We start from the raw sequence: 26272 nt of genomic DNA on the forward strand, positions 1-26272 counted from the left end.
CGCCTATGCGGCCTCAGGACTCGATCCATCAGTCTCTGGAAGATCGCCGGTGCTCCGTGCAGTCCAAACGGCATATACACATACTGAAATAGACCTTCCGGAGTAGCAAATGCCGTCTTTTCTCTGGCAGCCTCCGCCAGAGGGATCTGCCAATACCCCTTTGTTAGGTCTAGGGTCGTAATATACCGGGCTTTTCCTAACCGATCTATTAACTCGTCGACCCGGGGCATAGGGTAGGCATCAAATTTTGAGACCGCATTCAGTTTCCTGAAGTCATTGCAGAACCGGATGGTGCCGTCCGGTTTAGGAATTAGCACAATCGGGCTGGACCACGCACTGTGCGATTCCTCAATGACTCCTAACTCTAACATTGCCTTCACTTCTCGGGAAACGGCTTCACTGCGCGCTTCCGGGATTCGGTAGGGCTTTACGTGAACTGTGACACCAGGTTCCGTTAATGTCATGTTTCATTAGCGTAGTCTGCCCGGGTTTTTCTGAGAAAAACTTTTGGTTGTGAAGTAAAAACTGCCTGACCTCAGTCTTTTGCCGCTCCGAGAGAGTCTCGGCAACCCGTACCTCCGGTACGGTATGTGAGCAGACGGGACGGGCCAGCTCCGCTGACAAGGCAGACCGATCCTTCCAGGGCTTTATCAGATTTACATGATAAATCTGTTCAGGTTTCCGTTTACCTGCCTGGTATACTTTGTAATTTACTTCACCAACTCTTTCCTTGATCTCAAAGGGGCCCTGCCACTTTGCCAGGAACTTACTGTCCACCGTGGGGACCAGGATCAACACCCTATCTCCGGGTGCAAACGTATGGATCTTGGCGCCCCTATCATAGATTCTTTTTTGGGCTCCTTGAGCCTGTATCATGTGTTCTTTGACTATAGGCATAACAGCCGCAATACGGTCCTGCATTTGTGTGACGTGATCTATCACTGTTTTAAATGGAGTGACCTGACCCTCCCAGGTTTCTTTTGCAACGTCTAACAGTCCGCGAGGACGTCGGGCGTACAATAACTCGAAAGGTGAGAATCCCGTGGAAGTCTGGGGTACTTCCCTGATGGCAAAAAGCAAATACGGAAGTAAATAGTCCCAGTTCTTCCCATCCTTGTCTATCACCTTTCTCAGCATCTGCTTCAGAGTTTTATTGAACCGTTCAACCAACCCGTCTGTTTGAGGGTGATACACGGATGTGCGTAACGGTTCGATTTGTAACAATCGGCAGAGCTCCTTCATTACCCTGGACATAAAGGGGGTCCCCTGGTCGGTGAGTATCTGTTTTGGTATACCGACCCGACTAAACACATGCACCAGCTCCTTGGCAATCGTCTTGGTGGCCGTGTTACGCAAAGGGATGGCCTCCGGGTAACGAGTGGCATAATCCTAGATGACCAGGATATGTTGGTGTCCACGTGCAGACCGTGGAAGGGGCCCAACTAAATCCATCCCAATCCTCTCAAACGGGACTTCAATAATAGGTAGGGGTACCAAAGGGCTACAGAACCGGGGCTTAGGTGCAGAGGCTTGGCAGTCAGGACAAGACTCGCAATATACACGAATATCATGATGCATGCCTGGCCAAACAAAACAGTGTAATATCCTTTCGGTGGTTTTCTGGACTCCCAGGTGACCTCCCATCACATGTCCGTGGGCCAGGTCCAGCACCTGCCGCCGGTAGGGTTTTGGCACGACTAATAGTTGCACCTTATCTTCCCCCTTTTTCTCTATCTGATAGAGTAAATCATTCTCCAGAACCATGTAAGGATATGCCAGCCTATAGCCAGGTTCTACGGGTACCCCATTTATCACTTTTACATTTGTCCTAGCCTGAGAAAGGGTAGGATCCTTTATTTGCTCGCTTTGGAAGTCATCTTTCTGAACTTCTAAATCCGGCAAACGGGGAGGTGGACGGCTGTCAGCCTCCTCCTCTTCCCCGGTCTCCTCATTATCACCCGCCATGACTGAAAACGGGAACTGCAGGTCATTTCCCGCAGACTCTTCCCCCGAGTCTTCCAGGGAGACCTCTTCCAGGGGTTCGGGACCCACACGCTCCCTGGGAGAAGAATCATTTACCCTATTACCCGAGGGCATCAACTGATTCTCCCACAATTGCCAGAAGTGGGGAAAATCCCGGCCCAGGATAACATCATGCAATAACGCCGGGACAAGTCCCACTTTATGTTGCACAGACCCATAGGAAGTAGTAATACATATGACCGTGGTGAGGTACGAACAGGTGTCTCCATGCACACACGTTACAGAAAATTTGTCTGATGGTCCAGTCGGGGCTGACACCAGACTGGCCTTCACCAGAGTCACCACACTTCCCGAGTCTAACAATGCCACCACATTTTTGCCATCAACAGTTAAATCACACAAGTGTTTTTCCACATCCTTTTGACCGGCATTCACACTCACTACCCGTGCAACCATAGACATGCGGTTTTTAGAGTCTGTGACGTCGCACTGCATGGGTTCAGTAGTGACCGGACAGTTCGCAGCAATATGTCCCATCTCTTGGCAGCGGAAACACCTAACGGGCCCCTTGCTTAGACCATAGTTCGTTACTCTCGGCCTCACAGTGCGGGCAGTCCCGTTTTCCTCCCCAACTGTCTTAGGGATTTTTCCATCTCCCCTACTCCCTGGAACAGTCTTACCGGTTCCACGTGGAGATGATGAAGAACGAGGTGGGGTAGCGTTGTCTCGGAATCCTTCCGCCACGGAGTAACGTTCAACCAGATCCACCAATTGATCTGCCGTCGTAGGATTTCCATGGCTTACCCACTTCCTCAGGGCTGGCGGTAGAGCTCTCAGGTACTTGTCCATGACGACTCTCTGGATTATCTCTGGCGCTGTCAACACATCGGGTTGTAGCCACTTCTTCGTCACGTGGATCAGGTCAAACATCTGGGACCGCGGTGGTTTATCCGGCTGATAAGTCCAATGATGCACTCTCTGTGCACGGACAGCGGTCGTCACTCCCAGCCGGGCCAAGATCTCGGCTTTCAATTTGTCAAAGTCCTGCGCGGCTTCAGGCTCTAAGTCATAATAAGCCTTTTGGGCCTCACCGGAAAGAAACGGGGCAATCAGGCCGGCCCATCGTGCCTTCGGCCATTTTTCTCTCACCGCCGTCCGTTCAAACGTTGGTCAGGTATGCCTCGACGTCATCTTCGGTCGTCATCTTCTGCCAGTACCGACTCACGTGAATCACTCTCGACTCGGCTTCCAGGTTAACCTCAGGTAAGCTTGCGAAGCGCTGCGCCACCTGCTGGAGAAGCGAACGATCGGTAACTGTCATGTCCACCAACTCCTTCAGCTGGGCCATCATCACCCGATTAGCTTCTTGCTGGACGACGGTGGACTGTACCAGCTCTTTCACCGCGTCCTCCATGCTCATGCTTGCAACGTGATGCCCGCGTTCTCCACCACAATGTGATAAAACACTCCGGGGTCGCCTTTGCTGGGGTCAAAGGTCACGTGCGTTCCGCATGAAACTCAGGCGCAGAGGTGGGATTCGGGTGTAACTGACCCTGGGTCAGGTTTATTAATAGTGAAAGCAATGCAAAAGGAAATAAAACATAAAACAAATCCTTGCCTGTCCGGCACTAACTAAACAATGGACAACCTAACTACCAACTGGCGGGCTTCTCCCGTCCAGCCAAACCACAGTTGCAGTGGGCACTGCTTTCACTCATGTGTGTCTCTCACACAGACAGGCTCTCTGTGTTCCCAGGCTGAGACACTCACACAACCACCTGGCATCCTTTTATATCCACCTCCCATTATCCATTAGTAAGCAGGTGCGATACTGACCAGACTAGGCCACATAGGAAAGGAATCTGGGCGAGATATACCTGCCCTCATCCACTATTCCCACATGATTCTCACAGAGTATATACCCCCATATCTTTGTATAAAGCCCCACCATGTAATATATCACTCCTCTTAATCCTCTGTATACTGCCAATTCTGCAGTACATCTCTCTTCCCAGTGCTTCTATATACAACCCCATCCTGCAGTTTATCTCTGCTCACAGCCCCCAGTATGCAGCATCATTTTGCAGTATGCAGTATATCTCTCCTCTACATACAGCCCCATCCTGCAGGATATATCGCCTCTCGGCCCATGTATACAGCCCCATCCTGCAGTATATCTCTCCTCTCAGTCCCATCCTGCAGAATATCTCTTCTCTTAGGCTAGTTTCACACTCTCGTTTTGGGCACAGCGCAGGGCCGCCGCTAAGCCTCGCCCCCGGCCGCACCCCCTCCGGTCAGTTCCTCCACTGATCGCATGAGGCTGCATGCGATCAGCGTATCCTATATTTAGCGTTGGCTATGCTGATTGTGCGCTGGTCTGATTTTGCTGGCACTGCGCCCTTTTGGCGCTGCGCCCAGAGCACAAAAATGCAACACAGCTCGTTTTTGTGCGCTGGGCGCAGCGCCAAAAGGGCGCAGCGCCAGCAAAGTCAGACCAGCGCACGATCAGCATAGCCAACGCTAAATATAGGATACACTGATCGCAAGCAGCCTCATGCGATCAGAGGAGGAACTGACCGGAGGGGGCGGGGCTTAGCGACGGCCCTGCGCTGCGCCCAAGAACACGTGTGAAACTAGCCTTAGACCCCAGTATACAGCTCCCTGTCTACAGCCACATCCTGCAGTTTATCCCTTCTCTTAGGGCTCATACTCACTTGCGAGAGACTTGCAAGATTCTCGTGCGAGTCTCTCGCATGAAAGCTTGGCACTGCCGCTGTCATTGGGACCGGAGCGTGCGTCTACATGTATTTCTATGCAGCTGCACACTCCGCTCCCGAGTGCCGGCGGCAGTGCCGGGTTTCCATGCGAGAGACTCGCATGAAATCGAGAATCGTGCGAGTCTCTCACAAGTGAGTATGAGCCCTTAGACCCCTGTATACAGCCCAATCCTGCATTATATCTCTCCACTCAGCCCCTAGTATACAGCCCAATCCTGCATTATATCTCTCCACTCAGCCCCCTGTATACAGCTCCATCCTGCAGTATATCTCTCCTCTCAGTCCCCTGTATACAGCCCCATCCTGCAGTATATCTCTCTACTCAGCCCCTAGTATACAGCCCAATCCTGCATTATATCTCTCCACTCAGCCCCTAGTATACAGCCCAATCCTGCATTATATCTCTCCACTCAGCCCCTAGTATACAGCCCAATTCTGCATTATATCTCTCCACTCAGCCGCCTGTATACAGCCCCATCCTGCAGTATATCCCTCCTCTCAGTCCCCTGTATACAGCTCCATCCTGCAGTATATCTCTCTACTCAGCCCCTAGTATACAGCCCAATCCTGCATTATATCTCTCCACTCAGCCCCTAGTATACAGCCCAATCCTGCATTATATCTCTCCACTCAGCCCCTAGTATACAGCCCAATTCTGCATTATATCTCTCCACTCAGCCGCCTGTATACAGCCCCATCCTGCAGTATATCCCTCCTCTCAGTCCCCTGTATACAGCCCCATCCTGCAGTATATCTCTCTACTCAGCCCCTAGTATACAGCCCAATCCTGCATTATATCTCTCCACTCAGCCCCTAGTATACAGCCCAATCCTGCATTATATCTCTCCACTCAGCCCCTAGTATACAGCCCAATCCTGCATTATATCTCTCCACTCAGCCCCCTGTATACAGCTCCATCCTGCAGTATATCTCTCCTCTCAGTCCCCTGTATACAGCCCCATCCTGCGTTATATCTCTCTACTCAGCCCCTAGTATACAGCCCAATCCTGCATTATATCTCTCCACTCAGCCCCTAGTATACAGCCCAATCCTGCATTATATCTCTCCACTCTTCCCCTAGTATACAGCCCAATTCTGCATTATATCTCTCCACTCAGCCGCCTGTATACAGCCCCATCCTGCAGTATATCTCTCCTCTCAGTCCCCTGTATACAGCTCCGTCCTGCAGTATATCTCTCCTCTCAGTTCCCTGTATACAGCCCCATCCTGCAGTATATCTCTCCACTCAGCCCCTAGTATACAGCCCAATCCTGCAGTATATCTCTCCACTCAGCCCCTAGTATACAGCCCAATCCTACATTATATCTCTCCACTCAGCCCCTAGTATACAGCCCAATCCTGCATTATATCTCTCCACGCAGCCACCTGTCTACAGCTCCATCCTGCATTATATCTCTCCACTCAGCCCCCTGTATACAGCTCCATCCTGCATTATATCTCTCCACTCAGCCCCCTGTATACAGCTCCATCCTGCATTATATCTCTCCACTCAGTCCCCTGTATACAGCTCCATCCTGCAGTATATCTCTCCACTCAGCCCCCTGTATACAGCTCCATCCTGCATTATATCTCTCCACTCAGCCCCCTGTATACAGCTCCATCCTGCATTATATCTCTCCACTCAGTCCCCTGTATACAGCTCCATCCTGCAGTATATCTCTCCACTCAGCCCCCTGTATACAGCTCCATCCTGCATTATATCTCTCCTCTCAGTCCCCTGTATACAGCCCCATCCTGCAGTATATCTCTCCACTCAGCCTCTATTATACAGCTCCATCCTGCAGTATATCTCTCCACTCAGCCCCCTGTATACAGCTCCATCCTGCATTATATCTCTCCACTCAGTCCCCTGTATACAGCTCCATCCTGCAGTATATCTCTCCACTCAGCCCCCTGTATACAGCTCCATCCTGCATTATATCTCTCCACTCAGCCCCCTGTATACAGCTCCATCCTGCATTATATCTCTCCACTCAGTCCCCTGTATACAGCTCCATCCTGCAGTATATCTCTCCACTCAGCCCCCTGTATACAGCTCCATCCTGCATTATATCTCTCCTCTCAGTCCCCTGTATACAGCCCCATCCTGCAGTATATCTCTCCACTCAGCCTCTATTATACAGCTCCATCCTGCAGTATATCTCTCCACTCAGCCCCCTGTATACAGCTCCATCCTGCATTATATCTCTCCTCTCAGCCCCTGTATACAGCTCCGTCCTGCAGTATATCTCTCCACTCAGCCTCTATTATACAGCTCCATCCTGCAGTATATCTCTCCACTCAGCCCCCTGTATACAGCTCCATCCTGCATTATATCTCTCCTCTCAGCCCCTGTATACAGCTCCATCCTGCAGTATATCTCTCCACTCAGCCCCCTGTATACAGCTCCATCCTGCATTATATCTCTCCACTCAGTCCCCTGTATACAGCTCCATCCTGCATTATATCTCTCCACTCAGTCCCCTGTATACAGCTCCATCCTGCAGTATATCTCTCCACTCAGTCCCCTGTATACAGCTCCGTCCTGCATTATATCTCTCCACTCAGTCCCCTGTATACAGCCCAATCCTGCAGTATATCTCTCATCTCAGCCCCTTGTATATAATTTTTTTTTACAAATGTATAACCCCTTTAATGTTATGGCAGACTGATGTATATGTGCACTTTTGTTTATAGCTTTGCAGCTCTTCAGAATCTACAACTCCGATCAGGAAGTCATCCTGAGATTTGTAGGGTTTGTTTTTTTAAGGACCAGGAACAATTGAGCATAGCAACCAATCAAATTCCAGCTTTCATGTTTTGAAAATGAAAGCAGTGAGCTGATTGGTTGATGTGGTCAACAGCTGCCAACAACCAACCAAATTTCAGCTTTCTTGTCATGATAATGAAAGCCGTGAGCTGATAGGTTGCTGTGGGCAACAGCTGCCAGCAACACTCGCACGTCTACACATGCGGACGTGATTCCGGGCAGTGGGCGGGCTGACGCCATTGATTGGGCGGTGAGGAGGGCCGGGCTGCCCCGCACTGACAGCTCCGACACCGGGCACTGGCTGTCATTGGCTCCGGTCCCTCCCCGTGCACGGAGCGGCCTGTGCGCACACACTGAGGTCTCCGGCGCAGCCTCGTCCTTCCCGGCAGAGCACAATGGTGAACATCCAGGTAGTGAAGACCAAGGCTTACCCGGACCAGAAGCCGGGCACCAGCGGCCTCCGGAAGCGGGTCACCGTGTTCCAGAAGAGCCCGAACTACGCGCAGAACTTCATCCAGAGCATCATCTCCTGCACCGAGCCCGGGGAGCGGCCGGAGGGGGCGCTGGTGGTCGGGGGCGACGGCCGCTTCTACAATGCGGAGGCGATTCAGCTCATCATCCAGATCGCTGCAGCCAACGGGGTGAGTGGTCTGCAGAGAGGGGAGCGATGTGCTGCAGAGAGGGGAGCGATGTGCTGCAGAGAGGGGAGCGATGTGCTGCAGAGAGGGGAGCGATGTGCTGCAGAGAGGGGAGCGATGTGCTGCAGAGAGGGGAGCGATGTGCTGCAGAGAGGAGGAGGAGGGGGAGCGATGTGCTGCAGAGAGGAGGAGGAGGGGGAGCGATGGGCTGCGAGGAGGGGGAGCGATGGGCTGCAGAGAGGAGGAGGAGGGGGAGCGATGTGCTGCAGAGAGGGGGAGTAATGTGCTGTAGAGAGGAGGGGGAGCGATGTGCTGTAGAGAGGAGGGGGAGCGATGTGCTGTAGAGAGGAGGGGGAGCGATGTGCTGTAGAGAGGAGGGGGAGCGATGTGCTGTAGAGAGGAGGGGGAGCGATGTGCTGTAGAGAGGAGGGGGAGCGATGTGCTGTAGAGAGGAGGGGGAGCGATGTGCTGTAGAGAGGAGGGGGAGCGATGTGCTGTAGAGAGGAGGGGGAGCGATGTGCTGTAGAGAGGAGGGGGAGCGATGTGCTGTAGAGAGGAGGGGGAGCGATGTGCTGCGAGGAGGGGGAGCGATGTGCTGCAGGGAGGGGGAGCGATGTGCTGCAGGGAGGAGGGGGAGCGATGTGCTGCAGGGAGGAGGGGGAGCGATGTGCTGCAGGGAGGAGGGGGAGCGATGTGCTGCAGGGAGGAGGGGGAGCGATGTGCTGCAGGGAGGAGGGGGAGCGATGTGCTGCAGGGAGGAGGGGGAGCGATGTGCTGCAGGGAGGAGGGGGAGCGATGTGCTGCAGGGAGGAGGGGGAGCGATGTGCTGCAGGGAGGAGGGGGAGCGATGTGCTGCAGGGAGGAGGGGGAGCGATGTGCTGCAGGGAGGAGGGGGAGCGATGTGCTGCAGGGAGGAGGGGGAGCGATGTGCTGCAGGGAGGAGGGGGAGCGATGTGCTGCAGGGAGGAGGGGGAGCGATGTGCTGCAGGGAGGAGGGGGAGCGATGTGCTGCAGGGAGGAGGGGGAGCGATGTGCTGCAGGGAGGAGGGGGAGCGATGTGCTGCAGGGAGGAGGGGGAGCGATGTGCTGCAGGGAGGAGGGGGAGCGATGTGCTGCGGGGAGGAGGGGGAGCGATGTGCTGCGGGGAGGAGGGGGAGCGATGTGCTGCGGGGAGGAGGGGGAGCGATGTGCTGCGGGGAGGAGGGGGAGCGATGTGCTGCGGGGAGGAGGGGGAGCGATGTGCTGCGGGGAGGAGGGGGAGCGATGTGCTGCGGGGAGGAGGGGGAGCGATGTGCTGCGGGGAGGAGGGGGAGCGATGTGCTGCGGGGAGGAGGGGGAGCGATGTGCTGCGGGGAGGAGGGGGAGCGATGTGCTGCGGGGAGGAGGGGGAGCGATGTGCTGCGGGGAGGAGGGGGAGCGATGTGCTGCGGGGAGGAGGGGGAGCGATGTGCTGCGGGGAGGAGGGGGAGCGATGTGCTGCAGGGAGGAGGGGGAGCGGGAGGAACACCCATGATAGATTGCAATGTAGAAAGCAATTATTATGGGGCACATAGTCTGCGGGCCGGGGGATGCCGCGGCGCAGGAGGCTGCGGGCCGGTGAAGCAGTAGTATACTGGTCTGTAGGCGTTGGGGTGTATTAGAATGTTGATCAGTAGGGATTGGAGGTCAAGCTGAGCTTTAGTGTTCTGCAGGTCCAGATGTGGGTGCAATGTTCTGCAGAAGAGCTTATATTGGGGTGCAGAGTCCTTCAGGCCCTGTGACATTAGGGGTGCAATATGCTGCATGTCACTGGACATTACATAGGGCATTACATCATTGTGGCACCTGTATTGCTGAGACCTGTAGTACCACGGCCTCTAGTTCTCTGCATCCCTCCTTTCTGACGACTTTGGCTGTGACGTCTCACATCGGGCGGTCATTACCGATCTGACCGCTATATCTGCCCCTCCCGCCTTTTCTGTACAGATCATTACCCCCTGGTAGGACGAACCACGGGGCCCATAAAGAAGCATCTGCCGCAGGGGAACAGCTGATTCCTTGCAGTCGGCCAGACAGCATGATCTTGGTCACCTTGGCATCATGTGACCTTTGACATTTAAAGTGACCTTTCAGGAATCCGGGCAGGAGTGTGCGCTTACAGCCGCCTGTGATTGTATGTCAGTGATAACCGCAGGCCCTTTAAATAGAAACGGAATAGATGAGAAATGAATGAAATGAAGGCTGGAAGATCGAAATTTATCAGCCGTAACATTAAAACGCCTAATGTTGTGTCGCTCCCCCTCGTGAACCCATCAAGACATGGACGCCACGAGCCCCCTCCCCTGAAGGTGTCCTGCCGGCAGCAGATCCTGTAAGACCTGGGCATTGCTCTGTGCTGCCTCCATTGATCGGACTTGTTTCTCCAGCACATCTCTAATCGATTGGATTGAGGTCTGGAGGTTTGGAGACAAGTCATCGGTGCCTGGAGGGGTGCAGCCGTGCAGGGGGCACTTGGTCTGTCCAGGGTTTAGGTGGTTTGTGTCACATACACATTATGCCAGGAACAAAAATGCATCGGAGCTAAGCAGCCATATTGATCTGGACCTCCTTGTTGGTGGGTGTCGGACCCTCACTGATTCGATATTGCTGACTTTTCTCTCTTAAGGATGTGTCAACAGTTTCAAAGTCCTGGACGATCCCTTTAAGTGCTTCACGTGTAACATCTTGGTTGGTTGTTAGAGTTGAGCAAAAAGATAAGCAGGAGCCGGTCCAGTAGTCACGTCAGTTGTCTGTGGCTGCAAGGACAGAGCCCAGAAAACGTCCTTCTGGCATCACCGGCGCCCCTGCTGATCTTTATGCCCAGTGTGACGGCATTATGTTGCAATGCACGCCTGTTAATCAGGGTGGGCAGCGGGGATGCCGGCAGGAGGTAGGAGGATCCCAGGGCTCTGGCCATTGGCCATAGACCATTGCCATGGCCATTAGATCGGGGCCTGCTGTACTCTGAGCTGTATACTCGGCAGCGTCATCAGACCCTCATGGTGGAGGTGTCCGCACTGGCGGTGACGTGCTGCCGAGCGACGTGGCGCTGAACGCCGCCCCAGTTACGGGGGCCCAGAGAGCGGCGAGTTACAAGCAGTTTGGTGCCAGTCTTTCTGTGTGATGAGACTGTGTGAGGGGCGAGGAGCGTGTCGGTGGGCTGTAGGGGAGTAAACCCCCAAGAGGAGCACAGTAGGGCCAGTTTGAGATGAAGACAGGTGTTGCATAAAAAAAAGTCTAAAACCCATAATATGTGCAAGATGATACATTTTTTGGGTGCAAATTGAAACATTCTAGGGAATACAGTGTCTAAATCTGCAGTGATCGGAAAGCGGACATAACGAAAAGGTAAATGGAGCCGCATTACGGGCGTTTGTTTTTACTTCTTGACTTCAGTATACGGGGTCACCTGTGCCAGGGGCCGGTTCTGTGGCACGGCTGCCTTTCCCAATAGGCATCGTCTGTGTGGCCACATAGTAACAATGTAGCAAGAGTTCACCACAATGTGCAGTTGATGTCGGCGGGTGGGGATGTGACCGACACTTGGGGAACTTCCTCCCTCTAGTAATGCACTTGTTATATGGCCCCTCTAACGGCTCGTCAGGATCGCAGCCCATGTCCTAGTGCTCACGAGCCAATTCCCACGTCGTCCATTGGGCCATAAATGAAAGGGATTAGCGCTCAGCATCCTCAGTTATGTCCCATTTCATGGATCACAATATTGCAGCGATAGACGGCCGCTGTGATTGCCCTGATTTAGGCTCAGTTCACACTGGGCGTTTTTTTTATGCGTTTTTTTGCTAATTTTCAGCTGCTTTTCCATCACCAGCAAAGCCTATGAGATTTCAGAAATCTCACGCACACACTTTTTTTGTCATCAGGATTTTGTTCTTTGCCTGGTTTTTCGGACATAGAGCATGTCACTACTTTCAGCGTTTTTTTTTTTTTTTTGTGTGTGTTTTTCTCCTATTGACTTGTATGAGTGGTGAAAAAACGCACCAAAAATGCAGGTGTCAGGTTTTGCAGCGTTTTTTGGGCCAAAACCTCATTCTTTGGAATAGGACTTTTATTTTTTGAATACTAAACTTTATCAGCATGCACAAGAGACAAATCTAGCATGCCAAAACCGCCGCGGAAACTACATCAAAACTACAAGAAAACTGCAAGGAAGACACGCTTTTTTTCTGCAGTTTATTTCCTGTCAAGAGATCGGGTTTTCTGCAGAATAAAAAGCTGAAAAAACGCATAGTGTGAACTGACCCTTATAAAGCGGCCGATAACCCCAGAACATTTTCCTTACGCTCGTCTCACACTTGTACATCTGCGTGACCTATGCATGGGAGGTACACGTGACATGAATGTGAGTGTTGTGTTTTTGACATATCAGATTGTACGCTTTAGGCCGCAGTCACACTGGCGTATATTCGCTCATTTATTGTGATCCTATTCTCTCTCATTACAGAATCCCAGCACAGGCGCGGACAAGACAGAGCACATAATGTCGCCATCTTCTCTTCTCTATCTTCTCCGTTGTTTGCGTCCTCATAAGATTGACTGCACACGGATGACATCCGAGTGCCGTCCGATGTTTTCCACACACCCATAGACTTGTGCTGGTGAGTGCAATCCGATTTGCCACTGGTAGCACACATCAGCTTGAGAAAATAATCGCAGCGCTGCACCGCCCCATAGTATAACATTGGGCCGAGTGCTGTCCGGTAAAACCTCACCTAGCACTCGGCCGATGAATGCGCTTGTGTGAGCGAGCCCTTAGGCTGGGGCTTCACGGCGATGTGTCGCTTGAACTAAAGTTTTCTGAAAAGTTACACAACAGACATTTGTGTCGTAAACTTCTCCTCCGTCTTGCCCTGAAGTTTCTGGCAAGTGAGTCGGGTGCGACGTGCAACCAGCGTCAGAATATCCGGCACGCTTGGAAAAATTAGCGACTCTGCGTTATGTTGCACTGTAAGAAGTCGCTGCGATTTCAGTGTCGCACCACATGTCGCCATTGTGGCATAGGCGTAACGTCACAGAATGGCACAGTATTTGTGGACGGAGGCTGTGCTGCCGCCCTGTGTCCCCCGCCTCTGTGCTCTCGGCGCCCGGGTTTGGCATGAGGCCTCGCTTTGTCCTCTGTTCGTTTTTGAAAAGACTCTTTCCTGAATGTCTCTCGCGTCTCTTCCGAGAGGTGTGAGGAGCCGCCTCCACTGACCGCTCCAGACGAGGGTCCGCGTCCAGACCCTCTCTAAGAACCGTGCACATCGATCCTCTACCGTATCGCTGTCAATGCCCCATTTACTGGGGGTCTGACGGCTTCGATTTATGGGGGCGCCTGCACCAGTTATCATCAGAGAGGTAGACATGTTTTAAGGTTCTGCACACACGTAGGTTTTTTATTAAAAGATTATTATTTTTATTTCTCTACATGAAAAACTCCGGCTATGGTCAGAAATGGCACAGTATTCTTGTTATCCCATTTTTATCTCCATATAGAAATAGCGCAGTAAAACCACTGGAGGAGCTGACCGGCTGTTACACCCCGCATCACAGGTCAGAAAAACGCAATGGAAAAATGCACCGTGTGAATGAGATTTTGGAAATCCTCCGGCTCTTCTGTAAAATACAGCGTTTTTTTTCTTGTTACATGAAAAAACGCACCAAAAGCACTGTGTGTGAATAAGCCTTAATTCGCTTTGAGATGGATGAGACAAGGACGCCTCCGAGGCGGCAGTAGCAATGCGGCTGTATTGATGGAGCGGAATTATTGGGGCCATCCTCCGTTACTGTACCTCCAGGGATCCCTCCCGACTGATCGGGGTGGAGCGATGGCTGGACGTGGGGCAATAAAGCCGAACACTCTGGACTACCATGTACTGGTGTCTCCGCTACTGCTCCTCCTTACAGATATGTCTCCAGATCGGGTGGGAGAGTATCCCCGACTCTGTCCCCCTTATACTGCTGATTGTGGTGGGACTCTGGGTGACTGACAGCTGCGATCTCCTGTCTTGTAAGGCCTTAGTTCAGTGTTAGGAGATCACAGAGTATTTTACAGGGGTAATGTGCAGTTCTGCCCCAGGGGATGTCCAGGACTTATATATTGAGGACCCATCCCCAGCACAGGTCCTCAGGATCGGTTCAGGGGAGTCCATCACTTGGTACCGGCACCGACCAGCTGTTTGTGGTGGGAGCAGTCTGAACAGCACACTAGTGACCGTTCTCAGGTACTGCAGCTCAGATACGAATGCTTCAGTAAGAGCTGAGCTGCAGTACCACAGAACGGCCACTAGCTGTGGTGTCCCGGCTCTGTACACACGTGCGGTGGTAATAGGGTTTGGCATTTGTACAAATGTCGCTGCCGCTCCTTCATGTTCATCTGATGAATCACCGGGTGTGACCTCTTTACATGAATGTTTTTTAGGAAAAGTCCTACTCCAGGCCATGAAGATCCAGAGGATCCATTGTAGGGTCTGATCTGTAGCTTCATCACTCAGACCTGATTACATCAGGGCCCCAATATGGTTTGTGGAGCTGCAGAACCTCTTGCGGTATTGGTATTACAGCTGTGTTTTAGGGTATATGAACCCAGCGTTAGAGTAATGGAAGGGGTCCGGTCAATGAGCCGCTCTTTCCATTCTGGATAATGGAGGGAGGAGGAGATTGGGGGATCCCTGGGTAGTGCATGTAAACTGCGGGTGTCCAAAAAGAGCCACTGTCCGCTATGAGACCACCGGTCAGCCTCGTACTAATGGCTTAAAGGGGTTGTCTTTTGACAGTAAATATTTGTGGAACAGACAGGATAATAAAGATTTTGCTTGAATAGTAACTTATTCCCTATCCACATGATAACTTGCTGATTGCTGACATTCTAATCCCAGTATTAAGGCTCCGCAACCCAGGAATCGGGCCCTGCAGAGCGCTGCCATTATTGGATCGCATGGTGCTCATATTAACCCTCTCTGTCGGCCACATAGGCAGTGAAGTGCAATCGAGCATGGACACCTCAGCTCCATTCAAGATGGGGCTCTGCAGAGCCTGATTTCTGGGTGACAGAGCCCCATTCTCAGGGTCTCGGGGGTCCATGGATAGAAGATAACTTACTGTTTTTTTGTAACCCTTTATTTCTTTAATATAATCTATTAGATCACCTGTAGCTACAGCACTCCTGCTCCCTACTGTCTTTTAAGGCTGCAGTGGTGGCGCTCCATGTAATAAATGTGACCGCTGCAGCCAATCACTGACCTTAGCGGTGCTGGAGCATCTACTTCAGCATCACTTCTGAGAATAGTGATTGACTGCAGCGGTCACTTGTCGTAGATGTGATTTCATAACTGCAACCCTGTATGAAAACGCCCGCACTACGAGGCGTAGATGTGGCGCTGGAGCGACAGGGGTATTAGCAGGAAAGTAACGGTTCTCTATTTGCTCCCAGTTTTTCATTTTGTTAAAAAAAAGAAAAGAAAATGATCTCTTTAATGTGGCCCTGTCACAGATGTTGGCAGATGAAAAACGGACAATCCCTTTAAATGGTCCTCCTTTTAGAGAAGTTGGGGGAGGCCCAAGTTTGACAAGCTTCTCCATATCCTGCGTCCCCTATTCCTGAGCTGTGGAGACGTAGGGTCAGTGGGTGGTCTCGTCCGCTGGACTGTGTGGACCAGGGCTCATACCATTGAGGAGTGTTCTGCCGCTCTCTCTCCCCGTGGGAAGAACACTAGTCAGATAACAGAGGGTGAAGGTAAAACAGTGTGGCAATAATTTATTGAACCCCCAGCACACAATAACATATAGAACAGTCCCAGCAAATACCCAAGATGGTGCAGGTGACAGTCTCGCCCTTCTGCTGACTCTCCAGGTTTAGAGCTGCTTCCAGGGCCGAGTACCTCCACCAGTGGCTCCACAGAGAGGAGGGAACGACAAGCTTAGGAAGCTGACAGTCCATTGATGTACGAGGCCAGGTGACCCGATTGTCCCAACCTGGATTCTTTCGACGTCTTTGAGGGATCTGTGATTGTCAGTGAGGCCGCTCTGGATTTCTTCAGTTGGAGCCATGCATACATTGTCCTTCATATTTGCAGAGCAAATCGACATTATTTACAAACATTCAAACATTGTGCGTTTGTTTCCCAAAGATGGTAGAACAATACCAAGACTACAATACTAGGACAGAAACAATAGGTAATCGGCAGCCAGTCAACAAACGGCAGCCACGGGACATTAATTCACTAACCATAAGGGTACCGTTACACGTAGCGACGCACCAACGATTCCGACAACGATACGATCTGGCTAAGATCGTTTGTGCATCGCTAGTAAGCAGTCATACAGGCCGATCTTCATAACGACGCATCAGCGATGTCACTAACGACCACAGCGATCGTTGGTACCGTGTCACACACTGTCTATAATAGCGATTCAGACTTTGAATAGGCGTCCTTCAGCGCTATCTATATGAGTTCGGAGTCGCCAACGAGGTCGCTCGTCGTTAAGGGGCGTCAAACACTGCGATGCATGCTGGTCAGCGTGACGCCAGCGATCAAAAAATGATCGTGAACGTTCGCGCACGATCAGCGACATCGCAGCAGGGAGCCGGTCGTTTCCGCGTGTCACACTTAGCGAGATCGCTAGCGATGTCGCTGTTGCGTCACAAAATCGTCGCTTCAGCGATATCGCTAGCGATCTCGCCGTGTGTAATGGGGGCTTAAGGGTTACTATTCATTCTCAGTCATTCTGACCTACTGAAATAATACGTCTGATAATCCAGATACAATGTTGTGTCCCCATATCAGCATTTTCACCATTTCTGCCGCTATCGGCGGATAGAAACATTGAGAGGTTACAGCCGTGCTGGCCGATACTGAGAACGTAGTATCCGTTGTGGTCGGAACAGTCCAGACTGACACATTGTAGCTAACTGCCAGGACAGGAGAGAGATTTGTGCCCCTGATGTGTGTAGGATTGTCAAGGCTGGATACACTCTAACAAACCTTCAGCTGTGAAACATATTAGCTCTGTGCTACATACCAGATTCTAAAAAATTGTTTTTGCTCCTGGAGATCCTGAGAATCGTGCAGAATTGGAACACAGCATTTTAGAAAGTTTCAGACCTTGTTAATATATAATGATTAAAGGGGGTTTCTGCATTTTTTTAAAGGTGTTGTTCGAACCTTTGATATTCGATCAATTTTTGGGGGGCGAAGTATTATTATTATTATTTATTGTTATAGCGCCATTTATTCCATGGCGCTTTACATGTAGGGAGGGGTATACATAAAAACAAGTACAATAATGTTGAACAATACAAGTCATAACTGGTACAGGAGGAGAGAGGACCCTGCCCGCGAAGGCTCACAATCTACAAGGGATGGGTGAAAATACAGTAGGCGAGGGTAGAGCTGGTCATGCAGCGGTTTGGTCGATCGGTGGTTACTGCAGGTTATAGGCTTGTCGGAAGAGGTGGGTCTTCAGGCTCTTTTTGAAGGTTGCGATGGTAGGTGAGAGTCTGATATGTTGTGGTAGAGAGTTCCAGAGTAGGGGTGATGCACGAGAGAAATCTTGTATGCGATTGTGGGAAGAGGAGATAAGAAGGGAGTAAAGAAGGAGATCTTGTGAGGATCGGAGGTTGCGTGCAGGGAAGTACCAGGAGACAAGGTCACAGATGTATGGAGGAGACAGGTTGTGGATGGCTTTGTATGTCATGGTTAGGGTTTTGTACTGGAGTCTCTGGGCAATGGGGAGCCAGTGAAGGGATTGACAGAGGGGAGAAGCTGGGGAATAGCGGGGGGACAGGTGTATTAGTCGGGCAGCGGAGTTTAGAATAGATTGGAGGGGTGCGAGAGTGTTCGAGGGGAGGCCACTGAGCAGGAGGTTGCAGTAGTCAAGGCGAGAGATAATGAGGGCATGGACTAGGGTTTTTGCAGATTCTTGGTTGAGGAATGAACGGATTCGTGAAATATTTTTGAGTTGAAGTCGGCAGGAAGTGGAAAGGGCTTGGATATGTGGTTTGAAGGAGAGATCAGCATCAAGGATTACCCCGAGGCAGCGAGCTTGTGGGACTGGGGAGAGTGGGCAGCCATTTACTGTAATGGATAGGTTCATTGGGGTGGTCACGTGAGATGGGGGAAAGATGATGAATTCTGTTTTGTCCATGTTAAGTTTCAGAAATCTGGTAGAGAAGAAGGATGAAATAGTGGACAGACATTGAGGGATTCTGGTTAGCAGGGAGGTGATATCTGGTCCAGAGATGTAGATCTGTGTGTCATCAGCATAGAGATGATACTGAAAGCCATGAGATTCTATAAGCTGTCCCAGGCCAAAGGTGTAAATGGAGAAGAGCAGGGGTCCTAGGACTGAACCTTGTGGGACTCCGACAGATAGGGGGTGAGGTGAGGAGGTGGTGTGTGAGTGGAAGACGCTGAATGTCCGGTCTGTTAGGTATGATGAGATCCAGGGCAAGGCCAAGTCTGTGATGCCAAGGCATGAGAGGGTCTGTAATAGTAGGGAATGGTCCACTGTGTCAAAGGCAGCCGACAGGTCCAGGAGGAGGAGGACAGAGTAGTGTCGCTTTCTCTTGGCGGTTAAGAGGTCATTGGTGACCTTAGTAAGGGCAGTTTCGGTGGAGTGGTGTGACCGGAAGCCAGATTGTAAGCGGTCGAAGAGGGAGCAAGAAGAGAGATGGGAGGACAGTTCAAGGTAGACGTGTTGTTCCAGTAGCTTGGAGGCATAGGGGAGAAGTGATATATGGCGATAGCTAGATACAGAGGATGGGTCAAGAGAGGGCTTTTTGAGGATAGGTGTGATTGAGGCATGTTTAAAGCTTGAGGGGAAAACACCAGTTGTTAGTGATAGGTTGAAGAGATGGGTTAGGGTTGGGATGAAGACTGTGGTGAGGTTTGGGATGAAGTGGGAAGGGATCGGGTCAAGTGCACAAGTGGTGAGATGTGATCTTGAGAGAGTGGAGAGTCGATCTTCTGTAATTGTGGAGAAGTTGGTTTTGGAGGTGGAGGGCTGGGAAGACGGGAGAAGGGGCTCTGGGGGTTGTTGACCAAAACTGTCTCTGATGTTGTCAATCTTCTGCTTGAAAAATGAGGCAAAGTCTTCAGCTGAGATGAGTGGGGAGGGAGGAGATGCTGGGGGACGGAGGAGAGAATTGAAGGTGTTGAATAGCTGTTTAGGGTTATGAGACAGGGCGGATATGAGCGATGAGAAGTAGGTTTGTTTAGCTGTGGCGAGTGTGGTCTTGAAAGTAGTGAGAGACTGTTTGAATGCGATGAAGTGCTCGTTGGAGTGGGATCTTTTCCATCTGCGCTCAGCAGCCCTGGAAGCTCGCCTCAGTTCTTTGGTCAGGCTGGTGTGCCAGGGCTGTCTGTTGATTTTGCGAGCTTTGGTATGTGTAAGTGGGGCAGCTGATTCCAAAGCTACAGCTATTGTGGTGTTATATAGAGCAGCAGCGTCATCCGCATTGTGTAAGGAACTTATATCTGTGAGAGGGAGGATGGATTCAGAGAATGAGTGTAGGTCAAGGTGTTTAAGATTTCTGCGAGGGTGTGAAAGTTTGTGGGGTGGGGATTGTAGACATGGAGTGGAGAGGGAAGAGAATGTGAGAAGGTTGTGGTCAGAGAGAGGAAGAGGTGAGTTAGAGAGGTTAGATAGGGAGCAGAGGCGGGTGAAGATGAGGTCCAGTGTGTGGCCATTTTTGTGGGTGGCTGTAGAAGACCATTGAGTGAGGCCGAAGGAGGAAGTGAGAGATAGAAGTTTAGTGGAAGCTGAGAGGGAAGTGTCAATGGGGAGGTTGAACTCGCCCATGATGATAGTAGGGATGTCCGCGGAAAGGAAATGGAGTAGCCAGGTGGTGAAGTGGTCAAAGAAGGTGGTGGCAGGCCCTGGGGGCCGGTAGATGACAGCCAGTTGGAGGGGGAGTAGATGCGCACAGAGTGCACCTCAAAGGAAGGGAGGGTAACAGAGGGTGGCAGTGGGATTGGGGTGAAGGAGCAGGTATCTGACAGGAGAAGACCAACTCCTCCGCCATGTTTGCTGGTGGGGCGGGGAGTGTGAGAAAGGTGGAAGCCACCATATGAAAGTGCAGCAGGAGAGGCTGTGTCAGAAGGGGTGAGCCAGGTTTCGGTGATGGCGAGGAAGGAAAGTTTGGTAGTAACAAAAAGATCATGGATGTAGGAAAGCTTGTTGCAGACAGAGCGAGCGTTCCACAGAGCTCCTGTTAGTGGGACTGGGGAAGCGGGGGCTGGGTGAATGGGTATAAGGTTGGAGTGGTTACGGAAGGTTGTGATAGAGCGTGGATGGGAGGTAGAAATGACTGTGGGAATGTGGTGAGGAGGACCAGGATTTGGAGAGACATCACCAGCAGTGAGAAGGAGCAGGGAAAGTGTTAGCAGGTGGGAGCAGGAGAGGGAATGAGGGGGCTGTCTGTGTTTGGAGACAGAGGATTGTATGTTAAGGAACAGTTTTGAGGAGGAGGCGAGGTGGATGGGGAGGATGGAAGAAGAGATGAACAGTTCCTTACTAGGAGTAGGGATTAGGGGAATTAGCAGAAAGTGAAGGATTATTGGGGTGAAAGTGAAAACAAACAGAAACATTGTTTACAATGACTGTGTACAGTTACCTTCAGTTCCCTTCTGGTTCACTTCTGGTTTTAATTCTAAAATTTATCTTCACACTTCTAGGACACACTTATAGGAATCACTGCAGACTGAAGTCTTTATGCAGACTTGAGCTATGCAATATATGTACAACTAAGTGCAGTCAGGTGTGAAGCAGAGAGGAGTGGTCTCTGCTCATCTTGGTCGCACCATTAAGAGTGGACCAGATGCATATGATCAAGCCAGAGTAAACAAGGTTATAAATAACTCTGGGGTAAGCTGGGGTTAGCTGAAAGGCATACCATGTGAATGCTAGGTGCAGAGGCAAGTCTATGTGCAAAGCTGGGTGATGGACTATGTGCTCTTCATAGACACAGCAGGAGAGCAGGAGAGCTGGGTGGATGAACATACCATGTGAATGCTAGGAGCAGAGGCAAGTCTATGTGCAAAGCTGGGTGATGGACTATGTGCTCTTCATAGACAGACAGCAGGAGAGCTGGGTGGATGAACATACCATGTGAATGCTAGGTGCAGAGGCAAGTCTATGTGCAAAGCTGGGTGATGGACTATGTGCTCTTCATAGACAGACAGCAGGAGAGCTGGGTGGATGAACATACCATGTGAATGCTAGGTGCAGAGGCAAGTCTATGTGCAAAGCTGGGTGATGGACTATGTGCTCTTCATAGACAGACAGCAGGAGAGCTGGGTGGATGAACATACCTGTCGGAAGAATAGAGATGCTTGTTAGAGTGCGATGGTGGCAGGTAGCAGGGCACGAAGTACGTGTTGTTCGCTTGCTATGGAGCTCTGCCTGGTATTTCCCTGAAGGGCATCTCGTACTTTTCCTATAGACATGCCATAGATGTATAGCAGATGCCGACCCCATCAATGTGCCGGCGTTCAGTGGGGCCCCTGTCTGGAGACAGATGGGGGTCCCATTGGTGGGGTCTGCATCTATAAAAAGTCTGCGAATGGGACTGAGATGCGGTTTTGGGTATTGCAGTAACCAAATATATGGAGCTGTAACCAAGAAGCAATGTCCCCAGTAAAAGTGGGCAGGTGGGGTCAATTCTCCCCTATATAGCAGGGATGTGCCATAATTGTGCCAGTGGGCTGAGCTGCAATTTTGGGCAAATTGCAACCACATTTCTGAATCTGTGGCTATGAAGGGAACAGGGCACTTGGTGCAGTGTTATGGCATCTTTAAACAGCAGATAGGGGTGCTAGCGATCGAATCCCTTACCCGTCTATATTGACCAGAAATCGCCACTTTTTTTATTTTTTAAACCATCCATAAAACTCTGCAGCATTTTCTCTTTTGCATCTGACTTGAAGACAAAGTGCATTGATTCCTTTCTTTCGGGTGACCTTTCTCATGACGTTAATAATTGTGGCCGGGGACTTGGTCGATCCCATTACATTTCTAAAAATATCCTAATTTATCTGCATAGAAAGCTTCAGTGAACAATAAGCCAAACTAGTCTGTCTGCTGACTATACCAGTGACCAACGGGGGGCCCATCTCTCCACAATAGATTCACCTCCGTATTCCTGTAGGGTGACGTAAGTTCCAAAGCTGAAGCCCCCACTGTCTGCTGTAATACGGGACATAAGAGCAGAGGAGCTGGACAGTTTTGGCCATGGGTACTTTAGAACACCAGCTTGAAAAATTATTGTAAAATACGAAATGTTGGCCTACTGAAATGTATGTTCAGTAAATGCACTCAATACTTGGTCGGAGCTCCTTTGGCAGTAATTACTGCATCAATGTGGAGTGGCATGGAGGCGATCAGTCTGTGGCACTGCTGAGGTGTTATGGAAGCCCAGGTTGCTTTGATAGCAGCCTTCAGCTCGTCTGCATTGTTGGGTCTGGTGTCTCTCATTTTCCTCTTGACAATACTCCATAGATTCTCTATGGGGTTAAGGTCAGGTGAGTTTGCTGAAGTGTCCACAATCAGTGATGGTTTGGGGAGCCATGTCATCTGCTGGTGTAGGACCAATGTGTTTTATCAAGACCAAAGTCAGCGCAGCCGTCTACCGAGACATTTTAGAGCACTTCATGCTTCCCTCTGCCAACAAGCTTTTTGGAGATGGAAATGTCATTCTCCAGCAGGACTTGGCCCCTGTCCACACTGCCAAGAGTACCAATACCTGGTGTACACACAACAGTATCACTGTGCTTGATTGGCTGCAAAGGAGTTTTGCTCTGAAACGCGCATCTGGGTGACACGCCGACCCGGTCCTCTACCCCTATTGCTGCCCGCACTAAGGTAATTACCGCTATACTTTTTTTGCCCATGGGTGCGCTGTGTTGAATGTTGGTGGCCAAGGCCGAGACACTGCGCCCAGGGCTGTGGAGTCGGTAAGCCACAGTTGCGACTCCGACTACTGGATTTTATCAGGCTCCGACTCCGACTCTGGCTCCGACTCCTTCATAAATGGCCAATTCATAACAACAAATTTACTGTTGTAAACAGGGCTGTGGAGTCGGAGTTAGTTTTGGTTGGAGTCGGTAGAAATGTACCGACTCCGACTCCAGCTTTAAAAAAAAATGTATTAATATTTCATAATTGAACTTTCATATGAATTTTATAAATGTTACTCAAATATATATGTTCTATCAAACTATGAACAACAGTGATAAGGCTAGTTTCACACTAGCGTTTAAACAACGCGCGCACGGCGCCACTAAGCCACGCCCCCTGCCGGCTCCCTGCCCGCCCCTTCCTGTTATCGCCTCCTCCGAGCGCAGAGGGCTGCATGCGTTATGCGCACCCTATCTTTAGCATAGGGTGCGCAGGCCGTGCGCAACTATGAATATAGCGTGCGCTGCGCATTTTTGGAGGTGCGACGTGCGCGCCAAAATGCAACATGCTGCGTTCGGCACGCACGGCGCAACTCCAAAAATGCGCAGCGCTCGGAGGAGGCGATAACAGGAAGGGGCGGGCAGGGAGCCGGCAGGGGGCGTGGCTTAGCGGCGCCGTGCGCTCGTCGTTTAAACGCTAGTGTGAAACTAGCCTAAGCAGTTCTGCTGGAGATAGACATTTCTTACTTCTTGTGTGTCACTGTTCTCCACTGCCCTTATCTAATCTTATACTTGGTTAACCTCATGCTGCCCCAACCGCCCTACTTACAATGTATGAAACTGAAAGTGAAAATGTGTTGCAAATTCTTAGTAGTAAAGCTCCTCCTCTAGACTAGATCATACTAGGTGTGCGTCTTCCAAGCATCTCACAGCTGCCTGCTACTCAGAAGAGGAAGACTGTAAGAAGTATTATCCTTTCAACAAACTTTGCATCAGTTAACTGTGAGTGCATGAGGAATAATAACAGTATTACTGACCACTATATCAGTTGTACGACTTGACAATAATTTTGTACAATTGTTTTTAGGAAAAACAATTGTCATTTGGATTGTGAATGCAGAATTAAAAACCTGAGAATGTCAAAGAAGCATCACATTAAATCAGCTGTATTTGAACATTTCACCATCACTCAAGATAGAAAACATTATGTCTGTCAGTGTATAACAAATGCTGTGAAGCCAAGATGAGTGCATATTCAGGCAAAGATAAAAATTCTCCTACCAGAGCTTCTAATCTAAAGAGACATTTACAGCGCTTTCATCCAGAAGTACTGAAAGCAGTGAATGAGAGAGACTGCATCCAAACTAATGAACCAGTGCCCAGCTCTTCCAGCCAAACAAAGGAGCAGAGAACTTTGCAGCCATCAGTTGCAAGATATTTTGTCAGTGACAAAGTTACTGTGACAATGACAGTAGATACATTTAAAAAACAGATCATAGAGCTTGTTGTAAAGGATAGTGTGCCTATTTCATTATTTTCACGACCAGCTTTTAAGTGTCTGAATGGGGAAATGGCCCGCAAGCTTGGTGTTTCTCTGGAGAGAGAGAGTATTAGAAAATTAGTAATCGAAGAAGCTTTTAGACAAAAGGAAGAACTTAAAAATACTCTCAAGGGACGCTTTCTGTTTCTTAAAAAGGATGCCTGCACACGTCACAGAGTGAACTATTTTGCCATCAATGTCCGATTTGTTTGTGACAAAAATGAAATAGTTACCAAGACATTGGCAGTAAAAGACACCAAAGCTCATCACACCAGTGAGTTTCTCCATGTCTTGGTGGAAAAGGTTCTGCAAGACTATGAACTTAAAAAAGAGCAAGTTCTTTCTGTTGTAACTGACAATGCTTCAAATATGATAAGTACTATTAAGCTAATGAATGAGAGTAATGATGGTGACCAGCAGCTAGAAGAACATTCTGGGTCCACAGACACAGAAATGTTTGAAATAGAGGAACACAGTATTGTAACTGAGGAGCAAACTGAAGTTGCTTCAGATGAACAGCAACATGATAGTTTAGATGATCTTGTTGAAACTGTGTCAATATGTTCTTTCATTCATCACATGCGCTTTGTTGTGCATACGCTACAGCTGGCTATAAGAGACAGTCTGCAAGAAGGACATGCTGCTGCACTGATTGGCAAGGTGAGAAAATTGGCTACTGTTGCCAGAACCCCTAAAGTTGACTCAATTTTGAAGAGACGTGCTGGAAAAGGGGCAATTATTGATCAAGCCACACGATGGGGCAGTACTTACTTAATGATTCAGCGCTTGGTTGAACTGAAAACCTTTCTTGTAGACATGGCTAACCCTCAACTGACGCTAAATGAAAGTGAGTGGAATCAGGTGACTGAGCTGGAAAAATTGCTAGAGCACCCATTTACAGTGACTAAAAAATTACAAGCAGAGGACTTAACTCCAGGTATTTTCTTAAAGGAGTGGAAGAACCTGATGTTTCGCCTGTCCCAAAGAGGAGGGTTAATTGCAAGTGGCATTGCTACATCAATGAAACGGAGAGAGGAGCTACTATTACAAAATAACATTCTTTTGGCAGCTGTTTATGTAGACCCAATGCATCGGATTCTTCTAGATGATCAACAGCTAAGTAAAGGAAAAGAAGCTCTGTTTGAAATAGCAGTAAGGATGAAAGGGTTGCAGAACAGTCAGGAGGAACAAGAAGAATTTGGTCATCCTGCCACATCTTCACCCTCATCATCAACTGATGAAGAATTTAATTTCGAAAAATATTTGGATCACAAGGACCGTGCAAAGCGTTCCCGCATAGAAGAAGAGTCATCCCCATCAAGGAACACAGCCAGTACATTTCAGCAGAATTTTTCATGTGCACTAAAAGAAATTGAGAAATTTGACCGTTCATCAAAAATAACAGTGCAACAAGCGATTCCTCTGTATCCTGACATTGTCAGAGATGTTGCCCGAGTGGTTACTGCTTTGCCACCAACACAAGTTAGTGTAGAGAGGTTGTTCTCTGCTCTCAAAATAATTAGATCAGATTTGAGGGCATCCATGAAGGAGGATCTGACAGAGGCAATACTTTTTCTGAGGACAAATTTATAGATTTCTTCTTATTAACTGCATAAAAGTGTTTATTCCATATTTACTTACAGTTTAGAAAA

General features: G+C 49.9%; 1 protein-coding gene across 2 annotated transcripts in view; it reads left to right on the forward strand.

Annotated features, from left to right (window-relative positions):
- LOC141048736 (phosphoglucomutase-1) overlaps positions 1 to 26272 on the forward strand; it is a 115980-nt gene that overhangs the window by 67487 nt on the left and 22221 nt on the right. The window contains exon 1 of one of the 2 annotated variants that reach the window (XM_073544666.1): positions 7720 to 8171. The exons of the other annotated variant lie outside the window; for it this stretch is intronic. Coding sequence (XP_073400767.1) covers positions 7926 to 8171 — 246 coding nt within the window. The 5' untranslated portion in view covers positions 7720 to 7925. Of the gene's footprint in view, positions 1 to 7719; positions 8172 to 26272 lie in introns of those variants that run through there. 2 annotated transcript variants of the gene reach the window in all.

The sequence above is a fragment of the Dendrobates tinctorius genome, unplaced genomic scaffold, assembly GCF_039654945.1.
Source record: "Dendrobates tinctorius isolate UK_male_01 unplaced genomic scaffold, ASM3965494v1 ptg000138l, whole genome shotgun sequence".
Classification (NCBI taxonomy): Eukaryota; Metazoa; Chordata; class Amphibia; order Anura; family Dendrobatidae; genus Dendrobates; species Dendrobates tinctorius.